The sequence below is a fragment of the Pseudonaja textilis genome, chromosome 1 (genome assembly GCF_049901715.1).
Source record: "Pseudonaja textilis isolate UNSWEBS1 chromosome 1, rPseTex1.2, whole genome shotgun sequence".
NCBI classification, from domain to species: domain Eukaryota; kingdom Metazoa; phylum Chordata; class Lepidosauria; order Squamata; family Elapidae; genus Pseudonaja; species Pseudonaja textilis.
The window spans coordinates 263,196,187-263,220,478 of record NC_141990.1 but is presented as its reverse complement, the minus strand read 5'-3'; the positions used below and the strand labels follow the sequence as shown (position 1 = coordinate 263,220,478).

Below are 24,292 nucleotides of genomic sequence, written 5' to 3'. Positions count from 1 at the left end.
GTTTACGGTAACTTTTCCAGCCTTAATAAAGCCCCTGGCAAGCTGCCCTTCCTTCTGTGTTGATTAGCTTGGCTTGGGTGGTTCCATCTCTCTCCCTTCAATACTAATTTATTCACCATCCACCACCACCACCCGCCCTTGCCCTAAACCTCAAATGTCTCCCTGGCACAATTTCACAAACCCTGCGGTAAGCCTTAGAGACGCAATGTCATTTTTGAAGACTGATACAGTTTTCCCTAGAGAATGCTTGCTATCACCCTATGAGAACAGAATTCCATCCTCCCAGTAAATTGACCACGGAGAAAATAGAAAACCCGATGGCAATTTGGACATCGTCGCTAAACTAAAGTGGTTTCTACCACACGATGCACTCTTCCTTTCTTTGCCTGTTGGTTTAGATTCCTTTATGATGTTTTAGATTCCTTTAGGATGTTGCTTGCAATAAATCATGGGCTGCTGTCTATTTGGTTACCAGAAATGGAGCCAAAAGGAAGCTCTTCTAGCTAGATAGCGGGGCTTAAGGCTTCTTCCTGTTCCTTGGAGTATACCTGTTTATTCATTCTAGTCGAAGTAATCATTTCCCACTGGGTTCATTTTGAGAACCAGGAAGGACTAGTCCCCTGAATCCTGTGCATAACCTGATTAGCATATCAGCAGGAGGCAGGAGCTTAGAGGTTTTGAGAGTAACCTGAGCAATGGAGAAAGAATCCAGTGAGACCTGCAGAGGTGATAGAGGTTGGAAGAAGTGAGTGAGGGCACTGGCTTTAATGGAGCAGAGTTGGAAGTCCATTCAGAAACCCTCACTCCTCAATAGACTAGGCACCCAGTGCCAACTGCTGGGGTTCTCTGGCAATGTGAAAGAAGACCCTTCCCAATAGGAAAGAATGCCAAGACACAGCCTGGAAAGCAAGTTCTCACAGGCAAATACCAAATGGGCCTGTTATCCTAACTAGAAACAAACAGAAACGATTGGTTTTTGGTCTAACCCCACCAAAATGGGTCCTAGCTGTTACATGGGAGGAAAAGGCACAAGAATCCGAAGCTTGACTTCTGTTTAAATAGGCTTGCATTTCAAATTCTTTCCTAATGGTTTCCTTCACTCTACTACGATAAATCTACTCATCAGAAGTCCCTGGAAGTTTGATGGAGCTGATTAGGGGTCAGCCACTCTCAAAGCAAGCGAAGGACACAGGAAAAAGTAGTAATATTGCTGGTTCCCAGAATCCTTCTCTCCCCATGACAGGCGAGATAGTTTACAACTGTATGATTTGAGGGCACAAGCATACTTCAGAAACTGGAGAGGATGAGGTACAGTAATCACATAAGCCTGTAGTTCAGGGGTCTCAAACTTGCGGCCCGTGGGCCAATTGCAGCCCACAAGACGATATCCTGTGGCCCCCACCGTGATATGAAAGTATAATATTAGTGCGGCCCACAGGGGGAATGGACCTCTGAAGGAAGTCCCGCCCGCCGCTTGCCGGGGCTTCTTCTCCATCCTGAACTTTAACAAGTCCAAGTACAGATCCAGACTTACTGATGATCATCTTCAAGCCATACTGAGGGGCTCAAGTGCCTGCTCTCTCAAGCCAAATGTGGCTCAGATATGTGAGAGGAAGCATTGTCAAGTCTCTGGCAGCAAGGAGTAAGCTGGAGAAGCCATGTTCTGAGGAACTGTTCATGATCTTCATTCAATGTTCCATTCATGTGTTCAGGACAGTTCATGTATTGGAGAAATCATTAACTGTTGATGACATTTGAGGATATTTTTTTGTGGAATCCCTTATGCGGCCCAGCCTCACCCAGACTCTGCCTCCAGCAGCCCCCAGGTAAATTGAGTTTGAGACCCCTGCTATAGTTACTTTGGACAGCCAGTGACATCACCTGAAGTACTGAGGTAGTAAAAGACATCCAAGTAATTCCTAGCGCATGCATTTCCAGGGCTTAGGGGAAGAACAAATCTAGTCTTGTTCTTATATGTACAAGGAACAAGTTACATGGACTTTTCTGCCAGCCCTTACTAGTTAGTGAATGAGTACCAACTGCCACCCGTTTTTTAGGAGCCAATATTCCTTTTTCAAAAATATGTTTCTTGACCCCTACAGTGTTACACACATCATAATATCAAATGCTAAAGATTGAACAAAATATCAATGAAAAATATGTGCTGTCTTTCAGCTTCTCCAGATTGCTGGACGTGAACTGATGCAATGGCACATTCTAAAACGTCTATTAAGCATATATAAGGTCGGTAGGGTGTGCAAACTTTCTCGCACTGCAGAATTTCCCCCCAGGCATAATGCTAAACCCAGTACAAGACCGGAGAAGGGGAAAGGGGGTGGGGTCAGAGTGGCAGATCTTTAAAGCCACAGCATCTGTATTTGATCAAATTTTTAAGATGGAATGTGCAGCTATGGAATAGCAAGTCTTTTGATGAGATAGGCATGTCCAGGTTTAAAGGGACACCTTCAAATAAATATCAGGAGTTTTTCTCAGAATATTCATTTGCATATGGATTTCAGGATTTTTATCTGCCTACAAAGAGGAAAAGATGTATCACTCCTCTCCTTATTATGAGTCAGCAAGTCAAAACGGAATACTGTAGAATTAAAAGCAGACCTCAACTTTGAAACCACCAATTCTTCAGTAGGTAGGAACAGATGGTCTATGGACACTGTAGAGCAAACGCCAAAAGGGGTTGCTTTTGGGTTTCCAAGTGAAACATTGCTGATTAAAAATTCCAAGAGATATTATTAACAAAGTATTAAGCCTGTGATGAATGAAAAGGAAAGTCTGGTTTATGAATGCAAGGCTCTCTTTGAGGCCTGCACCCCTGCCAGAATAAAATTGATGTTATAGCCTTCAGGGACTTTCTACTCTAGGCACAGAACTAATCACCTCAGTTAAACAGAGACCAACAAACCCTCCCCCCTCCCCCACAGTTTCGAGTGTTGAATTGCAATTGTAATCTGAAGTAAATTTATACGGAAATAAGTCCTACTGAACCACACATGATTTATTCAAGAAAAAAAAATGGTTAGGACTTATAGGATGCCAAGTATTGGACACAAGCAGAGGTATTCCAAGATGTCAACCAGATTGAAGCTTTTAAAGGTATTTAAAAAACGCATTCTTGATCATAGAAAAATAAATCTTGGTGGAATTCCACCCTGCTGAAGACTTACCCATTTTAAACATTCGTTCCTTCTCTTTCATCAGTTTGAGTATCATATAACATCTAACAAAGGGAGGGCATTTCACAAGCCATGCTCGCATCCCAAATCAGGTAGCAAAAAAGTAATTGGCAGGATAATTTGGGGGGCAGCACAATTTATTTTGTTCATTTTACAGCAGCTTTTGTTAATTGTCCACAAAATTGGAAAAGAGGTTAAAGAAATTCCACTTTTCCTGCCGAATATACCACATTACTCAAACCAACCGCTGTAACCTTTAGAGAACAAAATAATAAGAAAAATAATGTATTTCACTAATTGAAAAAAGGGGTGGGGTGGAGTGGTATCTGTCTGACCCTAACTATAGGCCAACACCTATCGGCGAGGATGGCAGCACTGAAAAGGGAATGCTTTCAGACTGCTGGTCTGTTCCTAACAGCAACAGTATTTTTGCATTATTTAAGAAGGAATCCAAACAGATTGCTGGGTCAGCTGAGAGATAGAGAGATGTGTGTATAAAGGGATGCACCACAGTTATTTCAAGAAAAACTGAAAATTTGATTGGAATAATTATGCATGACTCTATGCATATGAATGAAGATTTTAGGGCCGAAAACGAGCAGAGGTTATAAACCTGCATTTCTAAGTCTGATTAAATAAATGCTGTTATAAAATCTCCCTTTATGACCTAGTGGAGCTACTTTAACTGAAAAGGTTTTCCATTCCCAGTTCTTGAAATCCAGTTCAGTGTTTGTATGACTGTTCTTCAGAATTTCAGGTCTACCCGAAAGGTCAGGAAAGACCCCTGCCTCTTTGAGTTAGTACAAAACTCCATGTCACAATATACTGTATTAGTTTTCAAAGACACATCAACACAGTTGCATTTCCTGAAACACCTGAAGATGACTCTTTTTCCTCCAGGAAGTCTTCTTGAGGTTCTACTTTTCAGTATGTTAAATGACCAAGCAAGCATTACATTTCAAAGTTGGGCTATTTGTTGGAATAGCTACCCCCACCTATGATTCAGCGCTGGTGCTAGCATGGAAGCAAAAAAAAAAAAAAGTCATTGCCATGTCACTTTTTGTTTTTGTTTTATGCTATTTGAAAAAAAAAAAGGTAAAATGCCTTTTGTGTAGACAAAAATTGAGTAGAGAGGCAGCTACATTTACTCTGTGGTTTTCACTTACTCTTAAAAGTCATTTCCAACATATAGGAATTGCAAAATGGGGTTAGCTATTCCTTTTTAAGGGGATAAAGGAATTTTTTTTTTTATTATAAACACCACGTATGAGAAAGAGATGTGCTTTGAAAAGAAATAAGAGAGGGGAAGTAAAATGTTCATACTTCTATTTTAATGGCAAAACTCAACAAAACATTTAAACTGTCAAAGAGAAAGTCAGAAGCACAAGCTTCCAATGTAGTTACATTAAAAAAAAAAAAAAAACCAAACCAAAACAGTCAAACCAAAAGTGTCCTACTAGGAAATGGGAATCAGGTATTGCACAGGGGGAAAAAAACACTCTCAAACACACTCCTTCCCCCTTGGAGTAGAACAAGCCAAGGTTTGAATTGCACAGCAACTCAGCTTAGGACACACACATGCACAAACAAACATTTAGAGATGAGGAAACAGTGTGCTTTTGAACTACCTGTACAAAGTTTAAGAAGACCTATAAAAGGGAGGAAGAGAAGATAGCAGGCCTACGGGGCTATAAAACACATTTAGGGAGCCAGCTTGTATATAGAGGAATGTTTACAATTTTAAAAATCCAGAGCATGAGTCCTCCTAGTTTAGAGCAAAGCAATGAGGCATTCTCTTCAGTTGACCTACAATATAGCCATGTCATGCAGGATGGGAAGTCGCCATTATTGGCACGGCAGTGGGTTGTACAAAGCTAGAGACCTAGCTGATCCAACCAGTTAGGCTTGATATGGTGCAGTGTGAGTCAGCACCATTCTCGGATGCTCACGTTTTGGCTGTTCTACCACATCTCTGGAGAGGAAAGGAGGCGTTGATGTCAAAGAGATGACAATGTTTCTGATTTAGAACCATTCACCTCTTGCCGGGGACCTGTGCTCTGAGTGTTGTATGCTTTGGGGTATTATTATCCTTTGCTTAGTGCCACGTTTAAAGGACTAGGACACGACCAGATGGAAAGTCAGTTCCCAGAGTGGGTTCAAATGGACACCTGGCCATCTTTTCAAGTCTCAGGCGCTATCAGAGATATTTAGCATCTCAGTCTTAAAAGCATTATATATAGAAAGCAGGCGAGCTCAGCCTTGAAGGAGAACAAACTTCCAGTCAGATATAGCGATATGTAAGAAATTTGTCACTCTTAATCTCGTTGAGCCTCCTACAATTAGGAGAACCATGACTTTAAAGCCCGTTCTTTCTAAATTCAAACTCTTGCATCTATGGAAGATAATCCCTGATAAGTTTTGCATGCTGATTTCACCAGCAGCTTGTTTCTCCTGCTCTTTTAAGATAGCCCAATTTAAATATATTTTGTGCACAAAGCTTTCTTCTATGGGTCCTTAAATTTGTGATCCAGTGTCCTCAGAAAGCCACCTATTTTTCAACACTTTCAGAACAGAACCCATAATCTTAATGAGATTTAATTCTTACCCACACTGGAGATGTAAATTATTTTTTTTAAAAAACTCCACCTTTGGTTCAGTTTAAGTCCATTCTTCTTGACCAAGCAGAACATTCCAATTATTTCATTTGAACTGTTTAGGTAGAACAGCATGTTTATACGCTTGTAAACTGAACTGCATGACAGCTGGAATTCATATAGTCCCTGTTTTAGCGAATCAGTTGGGTATCAATTCAATCTACACACAGGTTGACTATATATCACATTCTCTGATCATTAATTGTTGGGAAGTTTTGGGTTGCTTTGCTTTAGAACCCCCCCCAAAAAAAAAAAAAAAGGGACAAGAAGTGATGGGAGATTTGGGTAAACAAAACATCTCAGAATGATAATTAGGATCTGCCTGCAATTGTGCCCATAGGGCTTGCACATCGTTAAGTCTGTGCACCAAAACATTATCAATTGATGTGGGTATCCTGTGCCTATGCATGAGTCTAGGAACCAACTCCAGGGACCATTCTTATTTAGGCCAGAAATCAGATGGCTGTATAGAAACTTTTCCATTCATTATTACTATTGTCAATACAAATCCCTGGATAAAAACATGCCCTTAACACTAGCTGATAGGAATAGTTCCCTTTATATTGATGCATTTCATAGTTACTCCTATCTCCTTAAAACAAAAAGGTAATTTCCATACTGATAATGCTTTGTCCTTAAGTATGACAAGTATCAATGGCCTTTTTTGCTGAGATTTCTCTCCCCTTCTCAGCAAACTTCAAGCTTTCCAAACGTATTTTGAATATGCTTATAACTGGCTGCTATTTCCTAAATTGGCGAATGTAAAAAGCAGAAAAAGGTAATATATGGGAACAGAGAGAGAGAGAAAAGAGAGGGGGGAAAAGAAATATGGAGAGGAGGCACTTTGCTCAAAACATTTAGTGTGGCAGTCTCAAAACTCAGCTTGCAGCAGCTTAAATTGGAGAGAGTGGGATTTGAGTTGGTATTCCCTGTTTTTACAAGATATATAAACACCCTTTACAGCATGGGGCTTGCAATACAGGGTCAACATAGTAAAAGGAATAAAAGAAAGGGAGGAAGAGGGATATATTGTGCTGAGAGGATGCAAACCAAGCGCATAGCTTGCTTTGGATACTTGGATTGCTTGCCAATGTGACTGTCACCCAGAGTTTACACAAGTAATTGAATACTACAGTGCCTGAATAACAAGAGAGGGCTATCGTAAATAAACACAGGTCTCTTCTGTATGCCTTCTCAAAAATTGGGCTAGGAAATTTCCAGTATAGAATATACCAAGACGACGGGCATTGCTACTGTTGAAACTATTGAGAAAGACAATACCCACTGCTGGGAAATCAGCAGAATTGATGGGATCAAGATTCAGAAGATCTAAAAGGGGTTGCAGATGTTGCCTTTAGGGAGATAAACACACGGTTGACAAGGGTTTTTCCTGCTTTGAGAGCAGCAGCGGCGAGGGTCAAGAAAACTTGGAAGCAGATAGGAATGAAATATCAGGCGGAGGTATCCATCCATGGAATGTGATGGCGGTGAGGCATGTGGCAGTCAGCATTGTTCAATACCCATTACATGAATAAATAACAGCACCGTGGCCAAGCCCAAACAGAAAACTCTGGATCCTCTGTGTGATGGACATTCAAGAAAAGGCTAGCCAGGTTCCCACGCTATTTGGCTTCTCTGCCTCCCAGGAAACGAAGAAGACATGCTGAGTGCTACACGGCTGTTTCCTGATCCTCCCGCTGGATCATCTGATAGTGCTGTCGATTTTCGAGGTAGGCAGCCAGGTCGGGATCGTTTGCCTTCTCAGCTCTGTGCTTGGCTGTGTCTCCCTGTGAGGAGGGAGGGAGGAAACAAAAGGGGAGACTGGAGCACAAAACTCTTCGATACCACAGAATTTCACTCTCCTCTTCATTTTGAATTCAACTCTGTTGTAATCCATTAGATCAGGAATGTCAAACTCAAGGCCTGCGGGCCAGATTTGGCCTGTGGGATGCCTAGATCTGGCCCGTGGGGCCGCCCTGAAAACAGTGAAGGACCAACCCGTGGTGCCTCTCCCAGTAAAAATGGAGCTTGGGAGGGCCATGTGTGGCTCAGGGGCTTAGTTTTCAGCTGTGATGGCCTCCTGTAGCCCTCTCCCAGCAAAAATGTTGTTCTGAGAGCTCTGTTTTCGCTAGCAGAGGACTGCAGGAGGCCGTCGCAGCTTAAAATGGAGCCTCGACAAGTGACGTTGAGCTCATCAACCCCCCCCCACCGGCCCCCTGAGGTCAAACAGAACCTTGATGCGGCCCTCAATGAAATCGAGTTTGACACCCCTGCATTAGATGTTTGGCACATCTAATGGTTGGCAATTTGAGGGGTTAACAGTCTCATCTAGGATTTTAAAACAAACGAATTTGGGTATGAATATGGAAAATATATTCTTTAAAAAACCCATAGATTTGTAAATCATATTTACATAGCTATAGGCATTACATCATTTATAAAAGTGTCCAAGAAATTTATAATTTAATTTTAATTTCTGGCTCCATACAACTCCCACAGAAAGAAACATCAGATCATTTGGCTGCTGCTATGACTTCTTTGTCTCATAAACAAATAAGTAGATACAGTAAGCGCAGGCATACACACACACACACACACACACACACACACACACACACACTATATTTGTACACTGGGGCAAGAGACAAATGAATGCAAAAAATGCATATTTCTCTTCCCTTTTTGTATTACAGATGTACATGTAAAATGATAAAAAGTAATAATGCCTTCCACATCAACTTTGAATTCTGTGAACTGTGCATACTACTTCCCATAAATAAGGATATCTATATTAGATGCACCTACTAGTTATCCTAAGAAATCTCTATTCACATGTAGCCCTGAAAGAAAAGGGCCCCAAATGTAGGGCTGCAGCAACATACACAGATTCCAGTCTTGCCTCAAGAGATGTGGGGAAAAGCTGTAAGACTGGAAGAGCCTGCCTAGATGGAAAGCTTTGGGGTTTCTGGAAGATTAGCAACTGACAGCTAAAGAAGTCCTCAAGGGCCTGTTTGTATACCCACTCTGTTCCCTTTACTGGATATTAGGAGGGGGTGCCACTGCTTCCATATCTTCACACTGCAAGAGTGTAAACGGGAAAAGTGAGAAATTTTGACATAAGCTTGTGTTTCTTGACTTTGTAGCTTGTCTACTCGTTCTGAGAAAGTAAGGAGGAGTGTGGGGGTGCTGGCTGGGTGAGGTATATGCCTGGGAAGGTCCCTGAAATATCATCCTCACAGCCTTACTAGTTCTCCTGAATCCCCAAGGAAGCTCGTATTTCATGAACGTACTGCAGCCATCTGGACTGTGTCCGCTAATGAACTCCTGCACTCCATAAAAACTAAATCGGTTAACAGTTTTCAGCCATGACTCCCCTTCCTTCCCCCATAGCACAAACTCTCCCTCCCTCTCACTCACAACCCCCACACTTCACCAGCACTGAACAAACACGCTGCTGAGAGAGGCCAAGGAAAACTGGCTAGCTGCCGCCTGTACTGAAAGTGGGAGAGAACAAGGAAGGAAGGAAGGAAGGAAGGAAGGAAGGAAGGAAGGAAGGAAGGAAGGAAGCAAGGAAGGAAGGAAGGAAGGAAGGAAGGAAGGAAGGAAGGAAGGAAGGAAGGAAGGAAGGAAGGAAGGAAGGAATCCAATTAATCAAAATGATTTTCAGAGACTGGTTATATCTCAGTGGAGTACTCAGGGGTACAGACATGCAGGGCCTCCTTTACAAGCAGCCACTGATAGATAGAGCTATACATAGATATAGATATACTGTAGATGAGACAGAGATGGAGAGACAACTTCTTAGCTTCACTTTCCTCTCCTTATTTACAAATTTACAGAGTAGGAGTTGGAAGGCACCTTGGACATCTTCTACAGGTAGTCCTCGATTTACAACTCTTTGTTTAGTGACCGTTCAAAGTTACAACGGCACTGAAAAATATGACTAATGCAGTTTTGCATAGTTACGACCTCCCCATAATCATGTGATCAAAATTCAGCCGCTTAGCAACTGGTTCATATTTATGACCTTGGCTGGGTCTTATGATCACCTTTTGTGTCCGTCTGACAAGCAAAGTCAATGGGGAAGACAGATTTAATTAACAACCGGGTTACTATCTTACTAACTGCATTGATTCACTTAACAACTATGGCAAGAAAGGTCGTAAAATTGGGCAAAACTCACTTAACAAACATTTCACTTAACAACATACATTTTGGGCTCGATGATGGTCGTTAAGTTGAGGACTACCTGTACTCCAACACCCAGCTCAAGCAGGAGACACTATTCCATTTCAGACAAATGGCCGTCCAATCTCTTCTAACAAATCTCCAGAGCACCTGGTAAGTCACCCACTGATTGATTGTTCTGACTGTCAGGAAATTACTCCCTATTTCTAGGTTGCTTCTCTCCTTGATTAGTTTCTACCCATTGCTTTCTGTCCTGGCTTCAGGTACTTTGGAGATTAGCTTGACTCCCTCTTCTTGGTGGCAGCCCCTGAGATATTGGAAGATTGCTATCACGTTACCCCTAGTCCTTCTTTTCATAAGAAATAGACATACCCAGTTCCTGCAAATTGCTATCAAAGTCGTTCTCCAAGTGAAGGAGAAAGCTAGAAACAAAACACATGCATGAAGTCATATACAGTTTCCACACACAGGTACAAGCCAGAGGCTGCTCCTTCACAATCTCACTGTTAAGCATCTTTAATCACTAAACATTTTAATCCATTCAACTGCTTATTGTCTCTTGCAACAGGAATAGCAGCAGAGAGATCCCTCCTTAAATGCACGGAAACTGAACCTAAAATCAGGTTTCCAAGGCATCTTTCTCCTGCTGGCTGCTGGAAATTTGTGATCCAGGATGTTTCAGCCAGTTCACTATTTGTTCAGGGAACAGAGAACAAATTGTATTTGACTCATTCTGGCATTTGTTCAGAAAAAAATGGTTTGTCTACCCTCATAACACAATTTAGTCTCTCCCTGCAAGGGCAACATTAAACCATGTTATAGCATGAACACTCAACCGTTGGCAGGAAGTTAGGAAGACACATGGGAATGTATGGAACACTGGCTCTAGCTTTGCTGTCCTCAGGTTCTTGTTCCAAAATGCAGAAAGTTAAATTAAGAAAATAACAGATTCAGTAGTGTCTCCTGTCAGGAACCCCCTTCAATGCAGGCACCAAGTCAGGTATTTACAACTGTGAGGAAGAAAAGGCACAATCTGACTTTGCAAACTATTTTTCTCAGCGCAATCTCACATGGACCCTTTTCCGTTCAAAATGGTTGGCCATTCCAACTCCTACTCCGGCAACTGTTGTTTGGTCATGTTACAATGTCCATGTGACTGATTAAAGGATAGAGGTTCAAGGAGCTGCCAGAACCGGCTACAAAAATCTTCGGCAAGGGATTTTATTGCTTGTTTGAAATGCTCTGATGTTTTTATAGCCCATTAGGATCTATTCTCGCTAAATGAACTCATGGGTCCCGAGAAATTTTGCCAACATGAGACACTATGCATTTTCATTGGGTAGGACTACTATTCAACTTCAAATCACAACTACTGTTGGATAAAGCTAATTCACCAGAAAATACATACGATAGGCCAGCCACTAGGAGTCTTTCTGCCAAAGAATACCTTCAGTACTTTCTTTAAGTCCTTCCGCTTAGGTATTAAAATAGAGCTATGACCATATTTCAAGATTCTGCAGCTCTATGGTGTTAAACATGATTAAATTTTTTAGCTTGACAATGTTGCTGAGAGTCAGAATAAGTTACAGTGAGGCAATTTTGCAACAAAGTTAGGAAAAGGAAAAGGAAAAGGGGGAATGGGGTGTTCTGGATTTACAGTTAGAGAAAGAAACACTGGCAGCTTAAGAGATCAGACAAAACCATTTGCCAAGCTGTTATCTTAAATGCAGCAGATCACTATCAGATCTATCTTCATATAATACACAGTCTACTTTTCCTACTGAATATAATTCATTTCCTTCCTTTTCCTTTTCAAAATCCTTTTGATATACACAATCTGGCATAACTCCCAAGTGGTGATGAGATTTAGTTTCCAGAATTCTCATCGGACATGAATTCCAGTTCTGACTCTAGGGGAAGTCTGGTTTATACATTTAACACAATTCTCAATTGTAGGTATCAGTGTATTAGCAGCACATTTACAATTCCCCAGCCTGAAAAATTAATTAGCTAGTGGGATAGGAAGTCACACAGAGTCATCCTTTCTTGTGGATACACTACTGTGCTACACAAAAAGATTTGTTATTGATTCCGAACTCCGAAATTTCACTCCCCTTCTTGTATTCCCAATGCTCCACTGAGAAGAAGAAATTCTTACCTGCAAATCTGTTTTCATCAGTGAAGCTCCAGCCTCCACTATGTAATGGCAGATGGTCCGTTGACGAAGCGCTGCAGCCTGATGCAAACTGGTCTCGCCACTAACAGGAAGATTAAAATGGAGAACTAGAATCAAAAGTACATACCCTCTTCTGTTACCTTCCAAAAGGCAAACAATACATTAAGGTCCAACACAGCCCTGGCTGGAACCAGGTTCTTGTATGTTAATGTTTGCATGGCCTTAGTAAGGCATGGGGATCAGTTCTTACATCAGCTAGGAAGAAAGGCTGAGGGACAGACCACAAAGGGGGAAAGTCCTCCCTAATAAGTCAGACTTAGCATTTTTTTTAAAAAAAAAAATTCTACTTGGAGAAAACAGCAACTTGAGGGTGAATGTGGCATCAAGAAGAAAAACGTTTTGTAGAAACAACCGATTCTGGAGATTTCTAATCTACTGAAGTTCTTATGTAATTCCCTTGTAACCAGGACTGTCTTGCGATCTGCGGGCTGCCCACCTTTTCCGCAAGTGGAGCTGCTGGCAAGAAAATAAAGCTTCCACTGCCTCTGCAAATAGATCCACAGACACAAATCCTCTTTCAAAGCCGGTACTAAGCAGCAGAGAAAGCTGGAATTCTAGGGGACAGGGATGAGGAAAAAGAGTAACCTTCTCTTTTTTTAAATTTTTTTTAAAGGCATAAGAATTTATGCTTACAACACAACCTGTGCAGTATGACAGCTTTCAAAGCCATGATCCCAAAGGACAGACTGCAAGGATGAACTATCCTTCCCCACATAATAAGACTGTTCCCTGTCTAGAGTCAATTGTTGGGATGGGTGGGCCATACAAATTTGAATGAATAAATGAACAAGCACATGGATACATAAATACACATGGACCCATATATCAAGAACTGGGTCAACTGAAAAACAAACAAACACAATATATAAGTCCCCTTGTGATTTTTTGCCACCATAACTTAGAATGGACTTACTTCTCTTCTGCCACATCCAAAATCTCTGCAGGAGCTGGAATAGAGAAAGAGAGATCAATCTGCATTATTTTCCCCTTCTACTATAGATGAAAAATCTATAAAGAAAATGGGATATGCATTTCTCATAAATACTAAAACCATTCTGTGAAGTGCACAGTATTCATTTTCTAATACTTAGTATTCTAAATCTGCTTTATATATTTTATCTATTTATTTAATTATATCCCACCTTTACTACTTTTATAAGTAACTCGGTGTACCTAATACTCCTTTTTCTTTCTATTTTCCCCACAAGAACAACCGAATCAGATGACTTGGGCTGCAAGAGAGTGACTGCCCCAAAGTCACCCATCTAGCTTTTGTGCCTAAGGTAGGACCAGAACTCACCATTTCCTGGTTTCTAGCCAGGTGATTTAATCATTAGACAGGCTCTTTTCACAAAATCCATGGTTGCCATATTGATTCACACAGGTTCACTGGTTCTCTCAGAAAATAAGAATACCACAAAACTGCTCTGTTTGCCTATCTGCCCAGAGAAAAGATAACAATAAACTGGAATAGTGAAGAGCACTGGATAAAGCCAGGGTTAACTGGGCAGTGACATTACTAGTTGGCTTTCTGATGGACAAGTGTTTAGTGACTGGCCAGGCAACCAGTTGCTAAGTGGCCATCCTCAATTAATGCTAGAAGAATATCTGCAACATGCTCTCAAGGCTGAAATCAGAATAGCATTATACACAACCATACAACACAATAAGAATCCAAAATAAAAACAGTATGCTGAAATCTATTGTTCTTGTTGATTAGTTTCTTATACTGATAACTGATTAAAACAATCACAGCTAAGAAACTCATCCATTTTGGTGACCTGACTTACCATTTTCAATTATGTATTTCACAATCTCCTTACTCCCCGATTTGACTGCATGGTGAAGGACAGTTTGGCCTGTGGGATCACGCATCATCAAGTCTTTGCCAGCTCGGTGCAATTCTTTGAACTAGAGCAACACAGAATCACTTGAAATGAGCCACAATACAGACATTATTGAGGTAAGCCTCAATCGAAGCAATTTACACAAAAGTTTAAAGCAAGCAGCAACAAAAGGAGATTACTGGAAAAAAGAAGTTAACAGTTAATCACTTGGACTGTGGTATGAGCCAGAAGCAATTAAAAAGGCCTTTCCAGCAAAAGGATGTTTCAGTCTCCCATTCAAAAGGGAGTATTATTGGATGTAATCAGAAGCAGCTGATCTGATATATTTAGAGAATCTGTGAGATAGTGTTCTTCTCTGCATTCACTATTTCACATAATAGAGTAAATCTGCAGTCAAATCCTATTTCTGTGCTGGTAACCGTGAGGGACATCTGGCAGGTGGACTTAACCAGGTGCTACATCATCCATATCAAAGGCATTGCTTTATCATCCAAGAAAGTCATATGGCCAGGTCTCTTCTGCTCTATTCATTGGTTGCTAAATCTGGGTTAACTAAAAACAATTTTCTTTCACATAATATACTAGGACCAAACAAATGAACAATAGCATGGTGTTATACACCATGCTAAGATAATGGCTGCCATCCTGTAACATACATTATCTAGTCCACTTCGGCCTGAAATAAGGTGATATGCAAGCCCAATCGTAACAGGATTGATCCTGATGCACCAGAACTGCAAAGCCCTATTCTGATCAATAAAAAGAATATTTCCAAAATGGAATGTGAAAAGAATTGTTGTAGGACATAAAAAACACAGAAGCTCACACAAGTGCTGAATTGAACAGCCTACTCACAAATTACAAGGGTCCAAAGAGTTAATACTTTATAAATAGTAATTACTCAGTTTCATCACAATTCTTCCTGTCTTCTTATCCTCTATCTTCTTAAGAGGATAAGAACACTATTAAGAGACATTAATAGAGTAATCTGATGGGCTTTTATTTCTCTTTGTTGCAACAAGCACTGTCTTAAGTTACAGTTGGCTCAAGGAACACATCCTAAATCTCCCTGTAATACAATGTAATAAAGATTGCGTTATAGCTATTTCTGACACTGAATATAAAACACTGTGTCAAATTGCTCTGAATTCTCAAAGAATAGATACAAAGAGGACATCAGAGATAATCACGGACAATCAGCTGGATTTAAGATTTCCACCTGAATTCAGCAGGATTAGTTAGTACAGCTGAAGTAGTTTGGTCTAGTGGTTAAGTCAGCAGGCTAGAAATCGGGAGACTGTGACTTCTAGCCTTAGACATAAAACTAGCGGAATGACCTTCAACCAGTTGTTCTTGTTTAGCCCTAGGAAGCAGGAAATGGCAAACCCGTTTCAAAATCTTGCCAAAAACATTGTAGGGACTTGTCCATAAAGTTGCCAGGAGTCAAAACTAACACGAATGCATCCACATCCACATATGAAGTAGAAAATGCTGTGTTATGATACTCTTAATTGTACTGTAAATAAATATTGGATGAGTATGCTAGATCCATACAACCGGAATTCATTCAAGTCCTTAGAAGTCTGTCATCCAAACCAAAAGGTTTTAAGTTGTAACTTGTCTAAATACCTTTCTTGAAAAATTAATTGCAATTCTTTTCATACCTTCTAGGTGTCTGATAGAAACAGGAGGCCCTCAATGAGCCTATTAGGATTTCACTGGATGAAAGGGCAACCTGGTTTAAAGAAAATCTGCACTGTTGGTGAAGGATAACAAGCAAGCTGAAATCAACAAGTCAAGCAGCACCACTAAGAGACTGGGAAGAGATTGAGAAGTAATGCATGCAGATTGTTACATACAACCCTAAATAAAACCACTATGGATGACCTTGCTGTGGCATAGGCACTATATTCTTCTCAACATTGCAGCTTGATTTTAGCACAACAGAGCTGTTACCTTGGAAAAATCATTATTCTTGGCAGCATCTATCAAAGCATCATCTGTAAAAGAAGAGACAGCAGAGTGCAAAATGAAGTGGTTGACAAAAAGATGGCAAGACATGAAGAAGACAAATGCCAAAGAAACAGCAACTGGAGGGGTTGGGGCTGACAATAATTCTGCTTAGGGACAGAAGCTGGCTAATGAACACAGAGATAATTACCCAGAGAACCTCATAAAATTGCTTGTGACTTTTGTGTACTGCTATGTTCATTAGGATAGCTCTTACTTCCATCAATCTTGGACAAGTTGCAACCCAAAACTTCTAGAGGTTTTAATCAGGAGGGGGAAGCCTGCAATTGTTATTCTTATTCAGAAGTAAGAACAGAGTAATCCTAGTGTGAAAAGGGAGAGAAAAAGCACAGCTTTTTTCTTGTGGAGATTCTGAATTGGATCCCTCACTATTTTTAGTGTGTGTGTGTGTGTGTGTCTTGCTGTGGAGGCAAGATAATTTATTCAAATTCATCATTTCCTGAGTAAATGTTCTATTGTTTACATTTCAATAGAAGATGATGGCTTGAACTGTGGAGTCCTTGGTGCTCTCTGAACTTGGGTGTTCGCTTGCAGATCTTGTTTATTACACAGCTACAGTGGTAATGATGGTTCCTTGACTAGGGTATTGTTATCTGTTGAAATAGTGGGGAGGAAACAGCAGCCCCCCCCCCCACGCCCCCATGGCAGGACAAGTTACTGCATATAAATAGAGAGCAAACCCTACATTCACTAGCACTGATGATGTCATCCAGTCAGGTAATGGAATGTCTGTAAACAAAACAACCAAGCTCAGGTAGCACCAAGGGCTCCACTGTTTATATTTCACTGCTCTTAGCTACTCATTTTTATAGGCATAGATAGAATATACAGGATGGTGCATAAGACTTATGAAATTCCTTGATCTCCACAGGTTGCTGGTGTTCTGTTTTCTTTTTCCTGCAACTCCAAAATCTCACACCTAATGCACCACTCGGATGTAGAGACCTTAATCCTGCTGCTTTTCCTTGCATCCCATGCTGCTACAGGTGGAAGATTAACTTTGTATCGCTGTGACATTTTCTCCCAAATGTTGTGAGTTGAGGAAGGCAGTATATGCAAAGCCAATGCTTCTTGCCTTGAAAACAATCATCCAACAATCATCCAGAATTCCCCAAGTAGGGCTCCAGCAACTTTAAATTCCTGTTGTAGCAGGGATGAATAAAACTTTAATTTTCCTGCATTAGAACACATTGCATAGTGCTCTAGCCTGGCTCCTGCTTGTATCTTTGTAGTTCTGTAATGCTCTTATATCTAAACATCACCTACAGATGCTAACTCCACTGCAAGCTGTACTAAAACACTAAAACGCTTTTCAAATCTGAATGTGTTCCAATGTGAGATTTCACCTTCACGAGCAAGCACATTGGTGATCAAATTTCTTTCCCTAAATATGAACATTCAAATAAATATAACTGGACACAGCACTGATGCTTCTCACTTCTCAATTCCAAAATTTGTTTCAGTTATGCTAAAGAACAGTTAGAAACAAATTATATAGTCCATATAGTGAACAAAAGGTCTCACCTTTAACGGCCTGGCTGCTGTCCGCTGCTGAGCTGGAAGAACAAAACAAAAGATTCGAAGCTAAAAAAAAAGTCCTTCCTATTCAAACCCCTCCCTTCCATAAGAATTCCTACTCTATTTGCCTAGAATCAAAGAGACAGAATGAGAAGATCTTGGTGCTCCTACAGATTGGTAATTCTGACTTGTGCTACTTAAGGAATTAAGTCATTTGAAGTAAGTAGCTGATCCAAGAAGTTTTTAGGAATTCACATCCTCTCATCCTGGCTTGTTCACCCAGTTTGAACCACTATGCGATTCTGTTAAAATTAAAATAGACTATCCAATATACCAATTATTGAGGCTATGGGTATAGAGAGTAAAGAATATGACCTTGACACAGGTATTGTTGCCCAGGCAAAAGGGACTAAGATACTTTTTAAAAATCCAGAACATTCAGATAATCTCTGGAAGTGGCTCAGACTGACACTCCTGTTATTCACTGAACTACAAGAACAAGGAGGAGGAGGTACAGCACAACCAGACTTGCAAAATGCTGTTAGTACAGTCCATCTCAATAGAAGTTGTTGGAGCCATCCTATGGAGTTGATTTCATGGCCTGGTATTTTTAATGGAGCTGACAAATAAACCCTCCTATCCCAATTCAAAGATTCATTCCCCATTTTGTATAAAACCTTAAGCTATTTTTCCTTGGGGGTCCTTCTCTTAATCTAGCCTGGTCTTTCTTACCTCTAGTCCCCAAGCAGACAGCCTCACCTGGAGACTGGTGTAGATGGTGGTGAAATTGGGAGAGGAAGATGTTGCTTTGTAGGTGTTGAGGGAACATCAACAAGGTCAGGCATGGCAGATGTGCCCACTGTTTGAGTGCGCACCAGTTCTGGGTCTAACACAAACAACTCATCCTGGGAGATCTCTGTTACATAATTAAGATGTTCCTAGAAATATACAGATAAATAATTTGGGGGATAGAATTAATTTTTCTACTATTATTAACTAGTCAAAACCTCAATATTATTTGATAATATGCAACAAACCACTGCAATTGTTTTTTTTTCCTATATAAATACATTTAGAATTTAGAATTTTTTTATTGGCCAAGTGTGATTGGACACACAAGGAATTTGTCTTGGTCCAAATGCTCTCAGCATACATTAAAAAAAGATACATTAATCAAGAGTCAAGAATCGTAAGATACAACACTTAATAATCATAGGATACAATAAGCAATCAATCATACTGGGAAACAGTCAGTATAATACATCAAAAACAAGCAGAAAAAAATCTAGCTGGAAATAACTACTTCTGAAAGGAATTCATTCAGTTAGTCTTGTAGTACTGAATATTTAAAAACAAACAAAAACCAAGATGTATGCCAAAAACCATATTATTCCATAGAAAGCATGAAAATATACTTTTTATTTTTTATTTATTGGAGAAGCTCATTCTCCACTGTCTTTGGACCATAAAATAAAGCTCACCTGGGCACGGTCTATTCTATAAAAACGATCTGCTGTGGTTGCTGTAAAAGAAATGCATAAGTTACTTGGTATTTATACAGAATCCCAAGAAGTTATTAAATGCTTTCATTTACTTTCTCAATAATTTAACTGACATTGTCCAACTACTTCCCAATATATCCATCTAGCCGCAAACCCTGGAATTTGCCTTTCCAAAGAGACAATTGGAAGATGTTGAATTCTGAGCTCAAGGCTGTATTCCATAACTGAATGCTGAATAGAATAAGCCTTGGTAATGTTAGCTACTTTTATAAAACATGATTTACTGCATTAAACAGTAAGCAGATTAAATTATTCTCTTATTTTTAGTCATGCTTGAGTACAAATAAAGAAATCAGCTTCATTAAAATGTGCTTTCCCCCCCTTGTTTCACGTTTGCATATGCTAAATATAGTGAGTTTTGACAAAATCTCAATCATTTAAAAGTATACTCGGTGTGGCATATATGCGTGTCACACTGGATATGCTGTTAAAACTCACTTTCATATCTTGACATTTAAACTGATAGTTATTTATCATCACTATCTGCTAATCAATGAAAGAACATTTAAAATTAAATAAAACCCATGGAGTGACAGGGATTCATGTTAGCAGGCGTTACTCCCATCTTTGACAGTTTACATAGAGAAAATAGAGAGGTACCCATTTTCCCAGTTTCAGACCGCTTCTGATACCCTGAATTTCCAATGCATGAAACAGCTGGGAGCAAGTGGCTGAGCTCTATGGAAGTGCTCACACCCAGAATCACTAATCCTCTCGGTTCAGGTAGGGAGCCACAGCCCAGGTGACTACATTTTGTTGACTTACAGAACTTTCTTTTACCTCTTTTGGATTTTTCAGAATGCTGTGGGCAAGGGGAGGTTGCTATGGCTGGACCCTAGAAAAACTGGGGAATTCTCTTTGGGAACAGAGCAGAGGTGATGGGGAAGGGAGAGGAGCTCATGACACAAGCCAGAGCAGATTAGAAGAGTGAAAAAGCCTCGTTTATCCTGTCCCGGGGAGAGATTTACAGTCACAGAGCTCTTGATGAAGGCCAGTAATTCAACCATTTTAATGAGCCTGTGTTACCCCTGAATACCACTCCAGCTTTTTTTTTTTCCATTGACACATTTTCCTCTATTTGGAACATGCTGCTGGGAAACTGGCAGAAAAAGAGAAAACAATCTGCAGCAACAATATCTGGGAACAGGATCCTCATATAGGGGCACAAAAAAAGATGGCCTTTTCTCACTGGGATCCCATAATCAAATGTGCCCATGTGCCTGTATGTTGCGCATCAGGGTTGGTGATTTCATCTCTTTATTTGGGAACAAGATTACACAATGATGTACATTTGGAAGAACTGCTTTCTCTATTCCTTGTAAATAAGGGATGGACTGGAGCGGACAAGAGACTAATAACTGACCTACTGACACAGATAGGACATTAGTATCCTACAGTTCCCTGAGGGAGCAGAGATAGAGAAAAGAGTTAAAAAACCCAGAGAAAAGGGATGGAGGGAGATGGGCAGTTAAGAAGTATGAAAAACACAAAAGCAAATAAATGGAATCAGGAAAGCAGATGAAGTCAGTGAAATGAATTACTCTTTCCTTCTCTCTTACACACCTTGATTAGAAGGAAGAATACAGAATAAAGTTCAATCTACCAGTATTATATAAAAAGAGCCTGCAATGACATGAATCTCTCCCAATGTCCTCCTCAGTCTTGATTGTGGCCTGTCCGTTTTTACTTTCTGGACTCTCCACTTTCTATCCTGGTTAAATTCCACCGTATCTCATGTTATCCCCACATCCATTAGATTTCTAAGAGCTTTTTTCCCAATTGCCTGCTATAACCTTCCTGAAGGGAGGAGATCTGGAGGGATGTGCTGCATCAACAGACTCCAAAGACCATGCAAGCTGCTCCCTGTGTGTTTGGGAACTTATTCTGGCTTTGCTACAGGAGGACAAAAGCTCCTATTGTCTAAGCCTGTGGGAGAGTCTCAGAGTCTTGCTTAAACTAAAATCTTAAAAAGAGCTGAAGCGTGCTACTAAAAGTGAAAAGTGCAGCTGAAAGCTTTAGGAAGGCCTTCAGGTAGGGGGCAAATTGCAGCTGGGAAAGAACTTGGAACAAAACTGTGTTTGTAAACAAGTTTCTGCTGCCCTGCCGAGCACTTGGGAATTTTTGCAAAACCCAGCTGGTTGGGTCACAGGCCCAGCAAGGGGGAAAAAAAAATAATGAAATCAATTATTACTTTGCCTTCTCTTGTTACTCCCCACCACCACCCAAAAAGCTATAATTGAATTTGATGCACAAAAAGTAAATTTCAATGCAGCATATTCATTGGTATTCACTGTTTCTGGGAATCCTTAGCTAAGTTGTGGCGAAACTGCTTTATTTTCTTCAGTCTTTTCCTGCAGAGCCACCTACTGGCCAAGGAGCAAATCTAATCCAGGCATTACCATTCTGTCCAACATGGACAAATGGCAATGGATGCCAATGGTATAAACTCCCTAACATTTTGGATAAGTCAAAAGGTTCTGTAATTGGATGAAAGTGAAGCTTGTTCAAGATATTTCCTTGAAACCAATGTTCTACTTTTCTGAAACACAAAAAGCTTTCTTATTATGTGCTGTTAATCCATCTAAATCATGAGTGTCAAACTCGCCGCGTCATGTTGGTATCACGTGACATTTCACGATGGTTTTCCCATTCACAGAGCTGGGTTGGGCGTGACCTGTGCATGATGCCTCCGGCCCGGGAGCCGCCAGTTTGACAACCCTGGTAAATGGACCCCAATCTTTATATTGTAAAATAACACTGTTATTTACTGTTGTATAATGACTGCCATTAGTTTTTCCACCTTTTTATTTTTATTCAAAAAAACTTAAAACACAAAACTCCAAAACTTAAAAAAGTGAGAAAAAACACAAGAACAAGATATTAAAAAGTGCATTAAAACAAGAAAAAAACCATAACACATATGTACATATTATCCCCCTGATTAAATACTGCTTAGTACATTACTACAATATTAGCTTCCCACCCTTTGCAGAACTGTTCCCCCCGCAAATTTTATACTAAATATAATTGCAAATTATTAACCTGTCATCTACAGTATCTACTATATTAATGACAAAATAGTTAAGAAGAACAACAATAATAAAACAGATAAAATTAAAGTTTTAAAACCCTCTCTTAAGAAATTATTACTATAATCAAGTTATAGAAAGATCTTATCTATCCAAAATTGTTCCAAGTGTTAATTGTCCAGCATGAAGAAATGGCAACAGATGCCAACAGCATAAATTCCTCACTAAAATTTTGGATAGTCAAAAGGTTCTGCAGTTGGATGAAAGTGAAGCTTTTTCAAGACATTTCCTTGAAGCCAAGGTTCTATTTTTCTGAAACACAAAATACCTTCGTATATATGCTGTTAATCCATCTAAGTCAGGGGTGTCAAACTTATGGCCTGCGGGCCAGAGGCGTCATGTGCTGGCTACGCCCACGCCTGGTTTAGTGAAGGGGAAAAAAGTCGCGATACGTCACACGACAATGTGATGCCATGAGTTTGACAACCCTGATCTAAGTGGATCCTGATATTTATATTGTGAAATAATACTGTGGCATAATGACTACTCTTGGTTCTTTAATTTGGGCATAAGTGTGCTCTCTTTAATCTAGAGATGTCAAGAACTGAACCAAGGACTTTCTACAAAGCACAGATTCTATTGCTCAGAAACAGCCCTTCCCTAACTTGGAGTTCAAATGAATGGCTTTCTTCCAACCTAGTGATCTAAAACGCAAATGATTTAAGTGAATTACAATGACAGAGTAAAGTGAATTATGGCTTCTGTCTAATTATAGCAATGAGTTAGAATGCTTATGGGACAAAACATAATAGTAGATTATTTTATGTTTCTAGATATCTCAGTATTTTATACAATACGTATAAAGAAATTTTGAATCTGATGGTGCTACTTTACTGTCCATTGAAGGAAAAAGAGAGGTGGGGAAAGGGTGAGTGGATTGTCCTGTCCATTTCCAATTCCAGTTTTGCTACTGCTGGCATATAGATCGAGATATCCTTTCTTGAAATTAGTGCTGACCTCAGGCAAAAATATTCTCCATTCACTGAGTAAACATTTTTTTCATACATCTACTTTCTAAAACAGTATTTTTGCCCCCTAATTTGTGCATATAGATCCAGAATATCTATTAAGCACTTGTTCATGTTTTATATTTCTCTCTAATCAATTAAACCAAATTCAGGGCTACCATATCTGAACTGCAAAAATCAAGAGCACTTGATCGTTTCAGAGATAAAGTTTTCTGTAAAGTCTTGTTACCACTATTGATCATAGCAGTCCAAATGTTATCACTAACAGAAAATGTTAAATTTAACTACACTTATTCCTCCACCAACTAACTTTTCAGCTAAAGTAGATGATGGACTGTAAGCTCATATTTGCATGGGAAAGGCTTAGAAGGAGAGACAAAATTAGACAGGATACTTAACACCACAAAAAGACATAACTAAAATCTATAATCTCTTGCTGGAGAAAGAGGCTAAATTGAATTTAGAAGAGAAAATTGCAACATTACTTGCTTAAAAATATAAAATGCGTACAAGCACTATGGGTATGTAGTAAGTGTACTCTGTGCTTGTACTTTTGTATTTTACTCATTTCATAAGAACTTGGAATAATTTATGCTGCAAACCAAAGAAGAGTCAGCATGGTGATGTTTCTGCAAAAAAATAACCAAGGCAGTTTTAGGCTGATCAAACAGAAATTAATTCCCAATTCATGGGACAGAATTATTCTGTTTTGGTTTTACTTCACTTCAAGTACTGAGTTTAGTTCATTAAGGGCCTTTCAGAGAAACTGGATCAGGTCAGATTCATAGAGGATGATTACAATGATCAGAGGACAAGAAACAGATAGAAAATGTGTTTAGATTTAACCTTAAGACCAGACAATGGAGGGATATATGATAGGACATCACATGGAAGTCAAAACCAGCCTTCTCTCATTCCAGAGCTTAGGACATGGAATGAGGAATTTAAATTACAGAAAGAAAGATTGAGTATCAGGTTAAAAAAATAACCAGAAAGGCTTCCCTTTAA

The 24,292-nt window shown here is 39.8% G+C and overlaps 1 protein-coding gene across 12 annotated transcripts in view; it reads right to left on the bottom strand.

Annotated features, from left to right (window-relative positions):
• Window positions 1-4,500: 4,500 nt before the first annotated feature.
• Window positions 4,501-24,292, bottom strand: part of DGKZ (diacylglycerol kinase zeta) — a 156,720-nt gene continuing 136,928 nt past the window's right edge. For 11 of the 12 annotated variants that reach the window (XM_087921433.1, XM_087921436.1, XM_087921435.1 and 8 more), the window contains 8 exons: window positions 19,147-19,187; window positions 18,425-18,603; window positions 17,672-17,703; window positions 16,073-16,116; window positions 14,060-14,180; window positions 13,183-13,216; window positions 12,192-12,291; window positions 4,501-7,632 (listed from right to left, as the gene is read on the bottom strand). In XM_087921433.1, the coding sequence (XP_087777559.1) occupies window positions 7,516-7,632; window positions 12,192-12,291; window positions 13,183-13,216; window positions 14,060-14,180; window positions 16,073-16,116; window positions 17,672-17,703; window positions 18,425-18,603; window positions 19,147-19,187 (668 nt within the window). In that variant the 3' untranslated portion in view covers window positions 4,501-7,515. Of the gene's footprint in view, window positions 7,633-12,191; window positions 12,292-13,182; window positions 13,217-14,059; window positions 14,181-16,072; window positions 16,117-17,671; window positions 17,704-18,397; window positions 18,604-19,146; window positions 19,188-24,292 lie in introns of those variants that run through there. The other variant, XR_003374777.2, reaches the window with a different exon arrangement.